This window comes from Lissotriton helveticus, chromosome 10 (genome assembly GCF_964261635.1).
Source record: "Lissotriton helveticus chromosome 10, aLisHel1.1, whole genome shotgun sequence".
Classification (NCBI taxonomy): Eukaryota; Metazoa; Chordata; class Amphibia; order Caudata; family Salamandridae; genus Lissotriton; species Lissotriton helveticus.
The window spans coordinates 681,782,468-681,798,631 of record NC_136071.1 but is presented as its reverse complement, the minus strand read 5'-3'; the positions used below and the strand labels follow the sequence as shown (position 1 = coordinate 681,798,631).

The 16,164-nt window shown below is 40.1% G+C and overlaps 1 protein-coding gene across 2 annotated transcripts in view; it reads left to right on the top strand.

Moving 5' to 3' along the window:
- The window catches only part of RHEB (Ras homolog, mTORC1 binding), a 260,875-nt gene that overhangs the window by 220,951 nt on the left and 23,760 nt on the right, over window positions 1–16,164 (top strand). For both annotated transcript variants that reach the window (XM_078663214.1, XM_078663215.1), the window contains exon 7: window positions 9,312–9,393. In XM_078663214.1, the coding sequence (XP_078519340.1) occupies window positions 9,312–9,393 (82 nt within the window). The remainder of the gene's footprint in view (window positions 1–9,311; window positions 9,394–16,164) is intronic.

Genomic DNA, 16,164 nt, shown 5'->3' with positions numbered 1-16,164 from the left:
CCATTCCTAATTTGCAATGAGCAAATTGCTAATTGCAAATTACCCATTCATTTCCATGGGCTAGGAGGCTCATAGGAATGAAGGTTTAATTTGCGATTAGCAATTAGCTCATCACAAATTAGGAATTTTTCCAAGGGTGCAGGGGTGTCTCAAGAACACCCTGCTGCACCCCTGAAAAAGAAATTTGGGGGCATATGGCACACATACATGCCCTAAGGGCATGTATTGGCGTCATATGGCACCTTTTGTTTTTTGGAAAAAAAGCTTTTTGAAAAGAATTCACAAATTACCACCAACTAGAAGTTGGTGGTAGTTTCCAAATCCTTAATGTCATTTTTTACATATTTTTTGTTTGATACATTGCATTTAAGTAATCGCAAAATTTGCAAATCCTTCAGTGCAATCGCAAAATAAGGAATAGCAAATTTTGCTATTCCTTATTTTGCATCAAACTTGTTTGATACATACCATTTGTCTAATTAGCATTCGCAAAGGCCGAAATTCGCAGAATTTTGATCTTTGCGAATGCTAATTAGCTTCATACATATGGCCCCAAGTGAGGCCTGTCTTGCAACATGGTGCATCTTTTGCATCACTGCTGCATCGGTTTCATGTGGCACGTTTTTTTTACACCATGACGCATCTGCCTAAATGCATCAATTTGTAATTTTGTCGCCTCATAGCAAATCTTTTGCACCGCCGCTGCATCATAAAAGTGACGCACAGTGGCGCAAAAGAGGCATACACCTATCATAAATCTGTCCCTAGCATTTTAAATGATTAATCCAGGATGATGATAAGGTGTGGCCTATCCAGAGGTTTGTTTAAGGTGAGGCCTACTCAGGATTGCAGATTAAAGTTACGCTTGATGAAGAATACAGAGGAGATAATACATGTAAAGGCCTACCAATGAAGTAAGTAATGTCCACTTTATTGCGCCAGTCATCATAAATGTATCCCTAAGCTTCTTATCTTGTTACAGATGAACCACCATATGTACCATCAAACTATTTTGCATTTCCTAAATAGCGAATTTTAAGGAATAAATAGCAATTCTTTACCATTCCTAATTTGCAATGAGCAAATTGCTAATTGCAAATTACCCATTCATTTCCATGGGCTAGGAGGCTCATAGGAATGAAGGTGCAATTTGCGATTAGCAATTAGCTCATCGCAAATTAGGAATTTTTTCAAGGGTGCAGGGGTATCTCAAGAACACCCTGCTGCACCCCTGAAAAAGAAATTTGGGGGCATATGGCGCACATACATGCCCTAAGGACATGTATTGGCGTCATATGGCACCTTTTGTTTTTTGGAAAAAAATGCTTTTTGAAAAGAATTCGCAAATTACCACAAACTAGAAGTTGGTGGTAGTTTCCAAATCCTTAATGTTATTTTTTACATATTTTTTGTTTGATACATTGCATTTAAGGAATCGCAAAATTTGCAAATCCTTCAGTGCAATCGCAAAATAAAGAATAGCAAATTTTGAATTAAGGACATTTTAAGTCATTTCCACATGTGCAGTGTTTTCAAATTATGATTTGAAAATCGTTTTTGGGGAAAAGGAATGGTTTGCAAATTTATGACAAGGACATAATGGTGTATGCTTCTCTATAAGGCATTTCACTGTCTCTGATGTCATTTTTCCCATATTACATTATAAGACCTTTCCCCATGGAGCACATTCCTTGTAAATATGCTCCCACCTGTGCATGGTGAATTTAGATTTTGACTGTTTGAGTCACATAGCCATGTTAAAAGTGACCCAAAAAAATTGCAAACGCTTTAAAAAAACACATTCATGTGTCTTAAGGACATTTTAAGTCATTTCCCCGTGGACAGTGTTTTGTAAGTGGCGCAAAAGAGGCATACACCTATCATAAATCTGTCCCTAGCATTTTAAATGATTAATTCATGATGACGATAAGGTGTGGCCTATCCAGAGGTTTGTTTAAGGTGAGGCCTACTCAGGATTGCAGATTAAAGTTACGCTTGATGAAGAATACAGAGGAGATAATACATGTAAAGGCCTACCAATGAAGTAAGTGATGTGCACTTTATTGCGCCAGTCATCATAAATGTATCCCTAAGCTTCTTATCTTGTTACAGATGAACCACCATATGTACCATCAAACTATTTTACATTTCCTAAATAGCGAATTTTAAGGAATAAATAGCAATTCTTTACCATTCCTAATTTGCAATGAGCAAATTGCTAATTGCAAATTACCCATTCATTTCCATGGGCTAGGAGGCCCATAGGAATGAAGGTGCAATTTGCGATTAGCAATTAGCTCATCGCAAATTAGGAATTTTTCCAAGGGTGCAGGGGTATCTCAAGAACACCCAGCTGCACCCCTGAAAAAGAAGTTTGGGGGCATATGGCATACATACATGCCCTAAGGACATGTATTGGCGTCATATGGCACCTTTTGTTTTTTGTAAAAAAATGCTTTTTGAAAAGAATTCGCAAATTACCACAAACTAGAAGTTGGTGGTAGTTTCCAAATCCTTAATGTCATTTTTTACATATTTTTTGTTTGATACATTGCTTTTAAGGAATCGCAAAATTTGCAAATCCTTCAGTGCAATCGCAAAATAAGGAATAGCAAATTTTGATTTAAGGACATTTTAAGTCATTTCCACATGTGCAGTGTTTTCAAATTATGATTTGAAAATCGTTTTTGGGGAAAAGGAATGGTTTGCAAATTTATGACAAGGACATAATGGTGTATGCTTCTCTATAAGGCATTTCACTGTCTCTGATGTCATTTTTCCCATATTACATTATAAGACCTTTCCCCATGGAGCACATTCCTTGTAAATATGCTCCCACCTGTGCATGGTGAATTTAGATTTTGACTGTTTGAGTCACATAGCCATGTTAAAAGTGACCCAAAAAAATTGCAAACGCTTTAAAAAAACACATTCATGTGTCTTAAGGACATTTTAAGTCATTTCCCCGTGGACAGTGTTTTGTAAGTGGCGCAAAAGAGGCATACACCTATCATAAATGTGTCCCTAGCATTTTAAATGATTAATTCAGGATGACGATAAGGTGTGGCCTATCCAGAGGTTTGTTTAAGGTGAGGCCTACTCAGGATTGCAGATTAAAGTTACGCTTGATGAAGAATACAGAGGACATAATACATGTAAAGCTCTACCAATGAAGTAAGTAATGTCCACTTCATTGCGCCAGTCATCATAAATGTATCCCTAAGCTTCTTATCTTGTTAGACATCAACCGCCATATGTACCATCAAACTATTTTGCATTTCCTAAATAGCGAATTTTAAGGAATAAATAGCGATTCTTTACCATTCCAAATTTGCAATGAGCAAATTGCTAATTGCAAATTACCCATTCATTTCCATGGGCCAGGATGCCCATATGAATGAAGGTGCAATTTGCGATTAGCAATTAGCTCATCGCAAATTAGGAATTTTTCCAAAGGTGCAGGGTTGTCTCAAGAACACCCTGCTGCACCCCTGAAAAAGAAATTTGGAGGCATATGGTGCACATAAATTTTAACAACATTCCTTTACCTCAAAAACGATTTTCAATTCATAATTTGAAAACACTGCCCACAGGGAAATTACTTAAAATGTCCTTAAGACACATGAAAGTGTTTTTTGATTGCCTTTACAGCATGGTTGGGTCACTTTTAACATGGCTATGTAACACAAACATTTAAAATCTAAATTTGCCATGCACAGGTGGGAGCATATTTACAAGCAATTTGCGCCACAGAGAAAGGTCTTACATTAAAATGGGAAAAATAACATCAGGGACAGTCAATTGCCTTATAAAGAAGCATACACCATTATGTCCTTGTCATAAATTTAAAAACAATTCCTTTTCCCCAAAAACGATTTTCAAATCATAATTTCAAAACACTGCACATGGGAAAATTACTTAAAATGTCCTTAAGACACATAAAAGCGTTTTTTGATTGCCTTTGCAGCATGTTTGTATCACTTTTAACATGGCTATGTAACACAAACATTCAAAATCTAAATTTTCCATGCACAGGTGGGAGCATATTTACAAGCAATTTGCGCCACATAATTCATAATTTTCTCCTTAAAGCACACTATTCTCTATCTAAATTAAAGAAATATTTTCTCACCTTAGCAAATACTTTGAGTTTGAAAACAGTCTCAGAAACACACCAATTTGTCTTCAGCAGAGCAAAAGGTATGCACTCCAGAGTCTGCAGCTATCAAAAGCACAGAAATGCTGTAATTCTTCACACATATCTCTCATGTCACCCAATCAAAACTCTTCCCTCACTTTTTTTCAAATGAAAACCCTTCCCCCCTCTGCCATTTCATGCCTTTTCTGCATGGCAACCACCTCTTGGAAGACTTCTGGTGTTTGCAAGTTCACACAACAATGTTGCAATTGAACTCTGAACTCTCAGTGCACCTGCATATCCAGTGCATTCTTTCATTTAATGATTTTTTATTGACCATTCAAAATACATCTTTCAAATAACTCATCCATGCACCCTAACTTTCTGTTTTCAGCAATCAAAATCCACCAATCACTGTTACTGCTTCATGAACACAGAAACTCCACAGTTTTTTTCATTTTAAACTCTCATTTTTTCAACTGCCATTTCATTGCCACACTTCATCTGACTGCAGGAGAACCTTCTCTCACCATGTTTTCTGTCTGGATTGTTGGACATAGTTATATCCACTGGGCTCACAGGTATGCTGAGAACAGAAAATTACCTAACCTCAATTTACAAGATGTGGAAATTAAGTGGTTTGGCCACAGAGGATTAAAATGTCACCAATTGATACCATTGGTGAAAACCTTTATGCATTTGCCCAAACCTGACCTGTTAATTGTGCACTGTGGAGGTAATGATTTGGGCACTTTGACTGGGGTAGGTCTGGAAATGCTTTTAAAGGACACCTTTGAGCAATTAATGGCACTTTTTCCTCAGACTGCCTTGGTATATTCAAATATATGCCAAAGACAGAAATGGAGGTGGTCAAACCAATTTTGTCCACAAATTGAGAAGTCGAGGAAGCATGTAAACAAATCTGTTTCAGCTTACATGAGAGACCATGGAATGGGCTCCATGTACAACAATAACTTGTGTTACTACATGCAAGATATCTACAGAGGAGATGGAGTTCACTTCTCAGATGAGGGCAACAGAATTTTCACTCTGAATTTAAGACTGTGCATTGGTACCTACTTATAAGTACCTAAATGTACCATAAACCCAAAAGCTCTTCTCAGAGCTACCCTACATCTGATCACTCACAATTATTATTTTACTGTAACATGTTTCACTAATTTTCAACAAAGTATGCTCCCTGGGGCGCTACCCGGTACGCGAACCGGGAGCTAACCTCGCGAAATTGTTTTAAAAAATGGTTTTTTTTCGCACATATAAGCCTCCTCAGCCACCCTCACAAAACCTAGGGGGTCAAGATAAGTCTACCGTGCCCCCTTCTACCCATTCTGAACATTATTTGCCCTCCATTTTGTATCTTAATTCGACCGAAACACAAAATGGTGGACTCCCGTAACGCTTAAGGTTCGCGAACCGGGGCGCTCAACGGTTCGCGTACCGGGTCGCTCCCTGGGAAGCGCACCATCAAAAAAGGTGGGAAAGTAGTTTACAGAAAAGCCACTGGAGACAATTTCACCAAATATAGATTAGCTCATACTACATACCAATCCCTACCATTTTCACAAATTTGATTGGAATTCCATTTAGCCATTTAGCCTGTAGACCTCTCTAAATACCCTGAGGTAAATTACTTCTCAAAACACATCTGAAGTGTTGGAATTGACAACCAATTAAAATGTTACTTTCATTTTCTATTTTTTTTACCTGACATTTGATTGGTTATGTACCTGAATATATATAAAAGAAGAGAATGAAACACAGCCATTTTGACTACTACTTCCTGGTGTACATTTCAATTGGATTTTCACTAATCACTTCAACTTCTTTCTAAAGGTAAGTTGTTATTTTAAAAACTGAACTATATTGTGCACTATAAGTTAATATGGTAAACTTTTTCTGATAGTTATATACTATCCCTCTGTAGTAGTTATAGATTTAGATAGACTTCTCTGTTATAGTTATGGATGGAGTTAGGCTTCTCTTTTATAATTATGAATTTACTTACGTTAAATCACATACACTTTTTTATATTCCTACTTCCACTCTGATACTATACACTGCCCAAAGATAAATTCTCTGTTAAAAAATGCCTATCTAAAATTAATCCCAACAGTGCCCTATCTCTACTAATATATTTTTTTTTTATCCAAATTTCAGGCAACATGGAAGGCGAACAGAAAGTTTCATTTCAAATTGTCCTGCAACAGAGCAGCCAAGAATTAATTGATCCAAATTATATAGAATTTATGGATGAAACTTGGGACCAAGAACTACTGCAATGTGTGCAAGCAGTGGATGACCTCCTTCAAAATGAGGACATTTTACACCCTCATAGATTACAAGCTATGTTCAATGAAAATGACGACATTTCAGACAGTGAAATGTTAGAAATGTTATTAAATTTTGAAACACAATCACAATAATAAATAATTGCTTAAAAAATAAAAAATAATCAACAAAACCAACAATCAATTAACATACAGTATTTGAAAAGTCTATCATTCATTTTTCATTGCAGTACGCTGCCCAGAACGCTTCCCAGTTCGCGGACCGGGCGCTACCCACGCAAAAAAAACAAAAAAAAAATTTTGTTTTTTTTGCCCCGCGGGGCCCTTTTAAAACCTCCACATTAAACCTAGGGGGTCAGGGAGGATCTAGTATGCCCCCTTATGGTTATTTCCCCCTTTGTTTTGGCCTCCTCTTGTCTCTCAATCCTACCGAGAGACAAGATGGCGGCCGCTCCGGACTGTTTAGAATGTTGACAGACACCGGAGAGCCAATCAGCTTCGCTACGCGAAGTTCCGGTACGCTTAAGGTCCGCGGACCGGAGCGCTGCCCAGAGCGCGCTTACAGATATATATCTTTTTTTAAACGTTAATTTCTCAAAATCCACTGGAGCACATATATTGAGACCTACAAAAGGCACATCGGGCTACCAGTCCGTACAATTTTGCCAAGTTTCATGCAAATCCATTCAGCCGTTCGGGCTAAAAGTGAGGCCAACCGCCCTATGGAAAACTCAATGTTAAAAACACGTTTTGGGACCCCCCTTTTTTCTCGACCCCCCCTGGACGAACCCCCCCCAAATTTCCAGGGGCTGCTCAGAAACAAAATGTTCCATTTTCCAGAAAATTTCAGCCAATTCCGTCCACAAACGCCAAAGTTATTAGACCTAGAATTTTCAAAAATCCCATAGGGAAAAAATCCTAACTATATATACCTACTGGCGACCGCCAGTAGGTAATATATATTCACATATATATATTCACTGAAAAAAACATAGGTTTCAGGAGTTATATAGTTAGGAATTAGTTTTTAAAAAACCTTTGAAATTCACTCAAAAAACTATAAGTTTTAGTGGTGTTATAGTTAGCTGGACATTTTACTCATACAAAACCAATGAAATTGCTCCTATATAGTTAGTTGTACTAACTATATTTCGCGCACCCGCAATCCACTGCTGATGATGTCACATATTACATCATTCATGACATGGTCAGTGACATCACTGATGACATCTCAAATGACATCACTGATGACATCACTGATGACATCATCCAGTGAATGTGGTTTGCTTCGTTATTTAAATATGCATTATATATATAGCAATTTACATTGAAGAATGAGTGGATATATATAAATAAATATTTGGATGGAGGATTTAGTAGCAGTATAATTGACTGTTTACTTGACCAATTTATAATGTCTCACTAAATATAGTGGATAGTGACTAAACTGTGTGAATATCTGTATCACTTTGTCAGTTGTTGTGTAAACTGATTCTACAGTTGATTACTAGCTATGTGAAAGTCTATATTAGTTATTGATTAGTTAACTGAGTATTTGTATGGGAGTGTGAAAGTGTGTGTGGTTCGGTGGGGGGGGTGTGACTGTCCAAAGATGTGTGAATAGTTGATTCAGTAGATATATGAAGTTAAAACTACATGTTCTAACAGTTTGGGTGAGGGAATCTCTTTATGGGTGTGGTGATGAGCAAATATATTTCTCAAAGGTACAGGTCCAACAAACTAGAAAAATAAAAGGCAGTGTATGTGTCAGTTGTTGTATATAAATAAGTATACATAAGACACAATGATTGTGTGAGTGACTGTATGGATAACTGTATACTTGTAATAATGATTTTATAATTCACTAAGTATGACTTACTATCTAAATGAATAGAAGAAGTGGTGTTTGTATAAGTGTTTTGCTAAGTAAATATGTAAGTATGATCCATTGTTTGCATAAGTGAGTAGGATGACTTCATATGTGAATAGGATGCGTGCTGTTGTTTAATGTCGATATAGATGTATAAGTATTTTTGATAGTGTTCTATTGTTCATTGACAGCATGTATGAGTGAATCCATAGGTAAGTGATTAGATGTGTGTATACATCTATGAATGACTGAGTGGATTTTTAGATACTTGTATTGCTGTGACAATGGATTTAAATATGATACTCTGTATTTTACAAACATTGATGAAAAATTGTAATAGTGTATGAAAAGGTGTATGTGATTGTCACGTGGATGATGTCATCAGTGATGTCATTTGAGATGTCATCAGTGATGTCACTGACCATCTCATGAATGATCTAATATGTGACATCATCAGCAGTGGATTGCGGGTGCACGAAATATAGTTAGTACAACTAACTATATAGGAGCAATTTCATTGGTTTTGTATGAGTAAAATGTCCAGCTAACTATAACACCACTAAAACTTATAGTTTTTTGAGTGAATTTCAAAGGTTTTTTAAAAACTAATTCCTAACTATATAACTCCTGAAACCTATGGTTTTTTCAGTGAATTTCAAAGGTTTTTTTTTAAATGCTAATTCCTAACTATATAAGGCCTGAAACCTATGGTTTTTTCAGTGAATTTCAAAGGTTTTTTAAATGCTGATTCCTAACTATATAAGGCCTGAAACCTATGGTTTTTTCAGTGAATATATATATATATATATATATATATATATACATGCACAGTCTTCTTCTCGCTGCCTGACTGTTCCATGGTACCCACTTGCAAGCAAGGACTATGCAACATTTTATGACTTTGGTGAGAATACCTACAATGTAGAGCTAACAGTACCAGTGATAATTGCTTTTACAACTTTGTAGAAGTGTGCTAATTTCATTTAATCTCTAGGGTGATCAGCTATGAGGAAGGAAAAGCTGTGGCAGAATCATGGAATGCTGCTTTCTTGGAATCTTCTGCTAAAGAGAATCAGGTATTTATAGACATGAAGTGTCTAGTAAGTGAACATATGTTTACTTCTGTTTCTTTGCTATGAAGTGTTGAAACAGAAAAGTGTACATTTCTGTGCTAACCACATCAAGTTCCAATTCGAGCCAGATATTCTACTTATTTTTGAAGTGGGGGGACATTGTAAACATAGATGCTGCATTTTACAAGGGATGTTGTTTATTTTAACCACCAGAGATTAGATGCATTGGGTTACTAGACATTTAAACATTGTCTTTCCCTGAAAGTTTGCACAGATCTCTACCTGCTCACAGGACAGACCCTCCACGATTTACATGGGTTTCTGCAGCATGTCTGTGATTGGTCACCTGACTTTCATTGCAATTGCTGTTATGTACTAGATCAGGACAATTACAAAGGATTTTGAAAGAATCTCTCAACAGATGAGTGTAACCAGAGCCCAATGTACTAGATCAGGACAATTACAAAGGATTTTGAAAGAATCTCTCAACTGATGAGTGTAACCAGACCCCAGTAGTCTATAAAGTCACCTTCAGTTCTCCCTCATGGTATCTTCATTGATTGTCCTTAACACTGAAAAGCCCTGTCTGTGTTGGTCTGAATGTTTTTTCAGAAATACGGATAATCTCTCCAAGACGTTGTATAAATAATGCACATTTTTGCCTACCTATTGGATGAATTTCATGTGTATTTTTATTAAAACAAAAGATCCCAACTACACTTAAAATTATAAATGTCAGTAGAGGAAAAGAAGCTTAAAAAAACATTTATAAAGGCGAGCAAAGAGAAGCTGGATTATATAGCCAGGAACCAAATGACACTGAAAAGTGGTACTTTTCCTTTGCGGGAGCCAGCACCACCATCATGCCCTGCACTAGCAATTACCTCATTTCTTTTTTTTTTTTTTTCCTGTATCTTGTGGTCGAGATTTTTGAGCCCAAGGCTATTCTATTTTTGTTTTCCTTTGATAGGATAGTCATTCTAAATCAACTTTTTCACTGTAGTCTTTAATGGGTAGTGTTGTTCTCCAGTGTTCTTGACTGGTTGCTCCCTGACTGTCTTCAGCATTTTACAGACATCTCTACTCTTCGAAAAGCAGGCAGAAAATAACCCTAAGGCCAGTCTGAAGCGTGCCTACTATGTTTGCTCTTTTTGTAAGCGTAATTATTTTGGCAAACCATATCTCTCAGGACATGTAAGGGCGGAGAGATTATTTGACTCTTTGGCAGATGTTATGTTATGTTATACTAGTTTTATAGAGCGCACAGCTACTAAAAGTATCCCGGCGCTGCTACCAAAGAAGCCTACCACAGAACCGGCTGTAGACTCAGCATGTCAGGAAGGAGAAAAAGGCATCAGAACAACAGTGTTTTCAGTTTCTTCTTAAAAACTGCCGGGTCAGAAACCATCCTGAGGGCAAGAGGGAGCTCATTCCAGGCTAAGCCAGCTTTACGAGTGAAGGAACAGCCGCCCAGCCGATGGCGTTTAAACCGGGGAGTCTGTATAAGGAATTTTTCCGAAGAACGCAATTGTCTAGAGGGCGTGTAAAAGGCAAAGCGCTTCTGAAGGTAGAGTGGGCCCAGCCCATACAAGGCCCGTTGAACAATGGACAGCATTTTAAATTTAAACCGAGACTCAACTGGGAGCCAGTGTAGGAGGCGAAGATGGGCCTGCACACACTGCCTGGGAGAAAGTCCCAGCAGAAGTCTAGCTGCCGCATTTTGTACTACCTGCAGCTTCCTGGTAAGAAACCCCGGACATCCCACCAGGAGAGCGTTAGAATAGTCGAGCCGGGAGAGAATAAGTGCCCGGACAACCGTTTCTTTGGCACCGGCTGGCAGGAGAGGGAGAAATTTTCGCAGCGTTTTTAAGATGCCAAAGCAGGTCCCTGTAAGTTTCTTAACGTGAGTCGCAAAATTAAGGTTTTCCTCAAACCAGACCCCTAGATTTTTTGCTAGACCCTTGTCAGACTGAGGGGGCGGAAAGTCAGATGGCCAGAGGGTGACTCTAAAATCCGCAGGGAACCGACCAAACAGGAGCACCTCCGATTTCTCTTCATTGCACTTAAGTTGTGCATTGGACAGCCAATGAAACACCGAAGAGACACCGCTGCACGGAGCTGACCGAGTCCTCACCCCTTTTCCAGGTGAACAATAACTGCGTATCATCCGCATAAGCCATCACCTTAGCCCCCAATGACTCCGCCAGGTAGATCAGGGGAGTCATGTAGATGTTGAACACAAGGGGGCTAAGGGAGGAGCCCTGCGGGACGCCAGTGGAAAGGGGAGTGGGTTCCGAAGCGCACGGGGGCAGCCAGACCTGTTGTGACCGGTCTTCCAGAAAAGATCTGAGCCAACTCCAGGCAGTACCAACAATGCCAATGTCATTGAGCCGCTCAAGGAGAAGAGAGTGGGGAACCGTATCAAATGCCGCCGAGAGGTCCAGCATCACCAGAGCTGCTCTCCCGCCGGCATCTAAACAGTCACGGATAGCTTCCGTCACCTCCAACAGTGCTGACTCCGTACTATAGGAGGCACGGAACCCTGATTGCGCCGGGTGGAGCAAACCCACCTTCTCCACAAAATTAGTAAGCTGCGAGGTCACTACCTTTTCACAAACCTTGGCCAAACTAGGCAGGAGAGAAATGGGTCGATAATTGGCCGGGAGGGCCGGATCAAGGGTAGACTTCTTGAGCAGGGGGAGTAGAAGTGCCTGCTTCCAAGAACACGGGACATATGCCTCCCGAAGCAACTGGTTAATCAAGACATTGACTTCCGGGTTAATCGTGTCGGCCAATTCGGCCAACAGCCTGGCTGCGCAGGGGTCCTTAGGGGAGCCTGATTTCAGTGCTCCAAGGATTCGGTGCGAGACCAAAAGGTCTATAGGACAAAACGCCGAGAAGGAATGACCTGGATCCCTCTTCGGGACATACAATTAAGTAGGCAAGATAGAATTAGAATTTTCCGGAAAAGAAGCATGGATATCGCAAATTTTTAACCTGAAATGATTGGACAGGATGTTACACCAATTATCAGAGGGAGGGACCACCACCTCCTGGGCACTTGGCGTAATGAAACTCTGCACAATTGCAAAGATTTCTTTAGCATTATTATTCGCCCGATGCGAGTAGCAAAATGCTTGCTTTTTTCCGTGGCAATGGCTAGGTAGTACATTTTCTGTTTAACTCTAAGCGCCTGTTTGGCGATAGGACTATAGCTGCTAGCCCGCCAAGCTCTCTCCAAAACCTTGCAGTCATGCTTGAGAGCCTTCAGCTCCGAGGTAAACCAAGGCTTGGAGGGTGACTCCCTCACCAGTTTACCGGAACCCGATGGAGCAAGGGTCGTAACGGCATCGCTAATCCAGCTTGAGAATAAGGTGACATTGTCCTGAAGGGCGCCCAAGAAGGTAGGGCGTGAAGCCGCCAGGTGTCCACCTAGGAGAGAAGCATCCAGCTTCCTGGCTGTGGGAGTGCGATGGACCTGAGTTGATATGTGCTGGCGTGGGGCTCGCCATGAAAAAAATCTCGGGAAGTGATCAGACCAAGTGATCGGGCACGGCTTGCTGACTTGCAGCGGGAAGTTGGAGCAGATAGGATCCAGAGTATGACCCCCCTTATGGGTCGGATGCGTCACCCATTGAGAGAGCATTGCCAACTGGAGGTTCTCCATAAATACAATGGAATCAGTTGACTCCACGGAGTCAAGATGTAGATTCAGATCCCCCAAAAGGAGATAGTTGGAAAACCTTAAGACTCTGTTCGTAATGGATTAGAAATCTACAAAGAACGTGAGTAAGGTGCTCCTTGCACCAAGAGGCGTTCAGCCTCCAGTATGGAGCCACTGCTCCATCCAACTTTTATTCTCTGCATAGAAGCCTAAATATGTGACCAAAACCTGCTTCGTCCATGTCAAGATCCCAAAAAAGATCATGCACGTCTTTGAAGCAAACTACAGACCACGGTGGTAAATACTCATCCAGTCCTGATTTAACTATGCCAGTTCAGTCTATTTTGCAGTCCTGGTTAGATTGCTTGTTACCTTCAACTCTTTCGGAACTAAGCAGCTAGCTTAGCGACAGTTAGACCCTGAGGAGCTCAGATTAACCCCATCCTCCTATCCCTGCACTGGCTGCTTTTTCACTCCAGAGTCATCATTAAAGCCATGATCATAGTACGTAAACAGAACACCAAATCACCTTCTTTTCTAGCTCCAAAAGTCTCTCTTCTTTGCCCCTTTTACATCCATGATTGCCCCCTTTTTCGCGTCCATAGGTTAGCCAGTCTATGGTGTCTTGATGTGCCAAGATTGCGGAGATTCTTTCGTTGACTGGACCTTCTCGTTCTCGGCTGTCAAACACTGTAATATTTTACCCCTCGCCCCAAACAAAAGCTTCTGCACTTTAGGCATGTGTTGAACCTGGACTTTAATCAGTAGGTCCCCTATTTGTCTGTGAACTCCTTTTCTAGTTTTTCACCAATGTTTTGTGCCCTCAAGCACCAGGAAGCCTTGGTGTGCATTGTTCTTTACAAATAATATATAACAACTTAGAAGTAGAATTTCACTGTTACCATTAAGCAGTCAGAATTTCCACATGAAGGTGAGCTACCTGGAACCGGCTCATCAAAAAGATCTTCAAAAGTGCCAGAAAGCATATTCAAGAACTCTACTTTCCACATCGGACACTTCACTTGCTTAATTTCCTTCAAAGCCGGAAACTCCAGTGGTTGAGAGTGAAGTCCAGCAGTGCTTCAGACTCTTAAAGAACTTTGCTCATGACTATACTACCTCAGGCCTATCTTCTGTGCAGACCGCACCTCTTAAAACGCCATACACTATCTCACAGGAAGTCCACGACTCCTAAAAGGAATTAGACCTTATACCGTACTCCTAACAAGGGAACCTTCTTTTTTATTTTTATTTATATTAAAAATTACTTCTCTCATCCTGATAAATATGCACTTTAGGGAGTGGGCAGGTACCTGATGAGCTTCATGTAAGATGCCATAAATTCATGATGAATGCCAAGCCGCCACCACCCCAATAAGGACGCTTATGGGTGCTTCCAGGACTACTGCCATTAAGCCATACTCAGATGTTGACTGTCCTTGCAGTATTCCTCTACTTGCAGTATTTAGAATAGAAGCAAATGTGTTGGCAAGGGAAACGGCAATATCTAATAATCTTCTGACTGCCAAACAGTCCAGAACACCACTTACTTTTAAAGCACTGCACCTTGTTCTCCTACTAAATAGTTTGGAAAAAAAGATCTTTGAATTTTCAGTGTAACTACTTAGCCTAACATTGAGAAAGACAACCCTCTGCTGATAGACTACTCAGTGCACTTCCAACAATCAGATCCCGTCTTTGCCACAGAAAGGCGAGCATGGGAGTTCAGACACTTCTTCTATGGTCCCTGTATTCCACAGCCATTTCCCCTGGCGGGGAGGTGGATCTTGGAACTTTAGTCTGCAACACTCAGGGTCTTGAGCTGGTATGGGCTTACTCACTAAGGAGGCTGTCCTTGGGTGGGGACCCTGCTTGAAGGTGTGATGTCCCAAGAAGTATTCAGAGGGCGGGACTGAAATTTCTACATTGGTAGATATTCCTGAGGAGACTTGTATGGTTTCCTTCAAGCAACTACAGCTCTTTCTTGAACAACAAGGCGACAATTCCTTCACTATCTTCAACTTTGACACACCATTCTCCGTATGTCAAGAATTTGACTGAACATCCAAATACAATTCCCTAGAAGCCCAACTGGTGATCAGTGAGATAGGCTCCAAACAGATCTCATTGATCTATTGAACTTTAGTGAATAAATCTCTTGAAATTTTCGATGGTTTCAGTAGCATGGGAAAAAGGTCTTGGAAAACCTGTCAAATGAGGACTGGTTAGAAGTTAAGATGGCTCGCAGGGTGATTGCCATCGCCAAACAATTTGCAATAATATCCTTGCGTATATTGCAGAGAATATATACTACTCAACTTTTCTTGGGGTGCTTGGCAAAATCCCTTGCCCTAACTGCTTTCGATGCAACACAGGAATGGGAGACTCTCTCCACACCAAATGGCCTGTCCTGTGCTCCATAGCTACTGAGTGGAGTGTTGGCAGCACTGGGAAAAGTGGAGGGTTTCCAGATAAACCACAAATCCAAACTTGTGTTACTATGTATCACCGAAGATCACTATTCAAATAGCTTTCAAATGACCATCCTTCATATGGCTCTTGGTGGCTAACTGAAATATCACCATGGAATGGGGGTATGTGGTGCATTCATCTCTTAAAACGTGGGCTATGGGACTACACCACTGCATGTTCCTTAAACTGACTATAAATGAATCTAGAGTGCTGCCCAAATAAACATGGCAATATTTGATCCAGCTGGCAAGAATATAGGGTAATTCATATCTGAAGGGGAGAAGCCGGCAGAGCATGGGAAATGGAGGACATCCATGTTGACTGAGACAATATAAGCATGTAATAATTAACTGTTCATCTAAGCATTGAACAATGTATACCTATATATTTATTTTTGTGATAAAAGTGGAGAGGGTGACAGAGAGTAACGTGTTTTATAGTATAAATCTGAAAATGCCGTAAAATGATATAATTAAATAGAAAGGCAAACCTCCTGACAAAGATCTCTTTAGATTAGATCCTCAGCTGGATTCTGTAAATGTCACTGCGCCCAGAAACAAACATGCCATTACTCTTATAAATTGTCCACTGTATAAAGATCTGGTAGAAAAGTCCGCAGCACTTGTGCCACCTCCTTG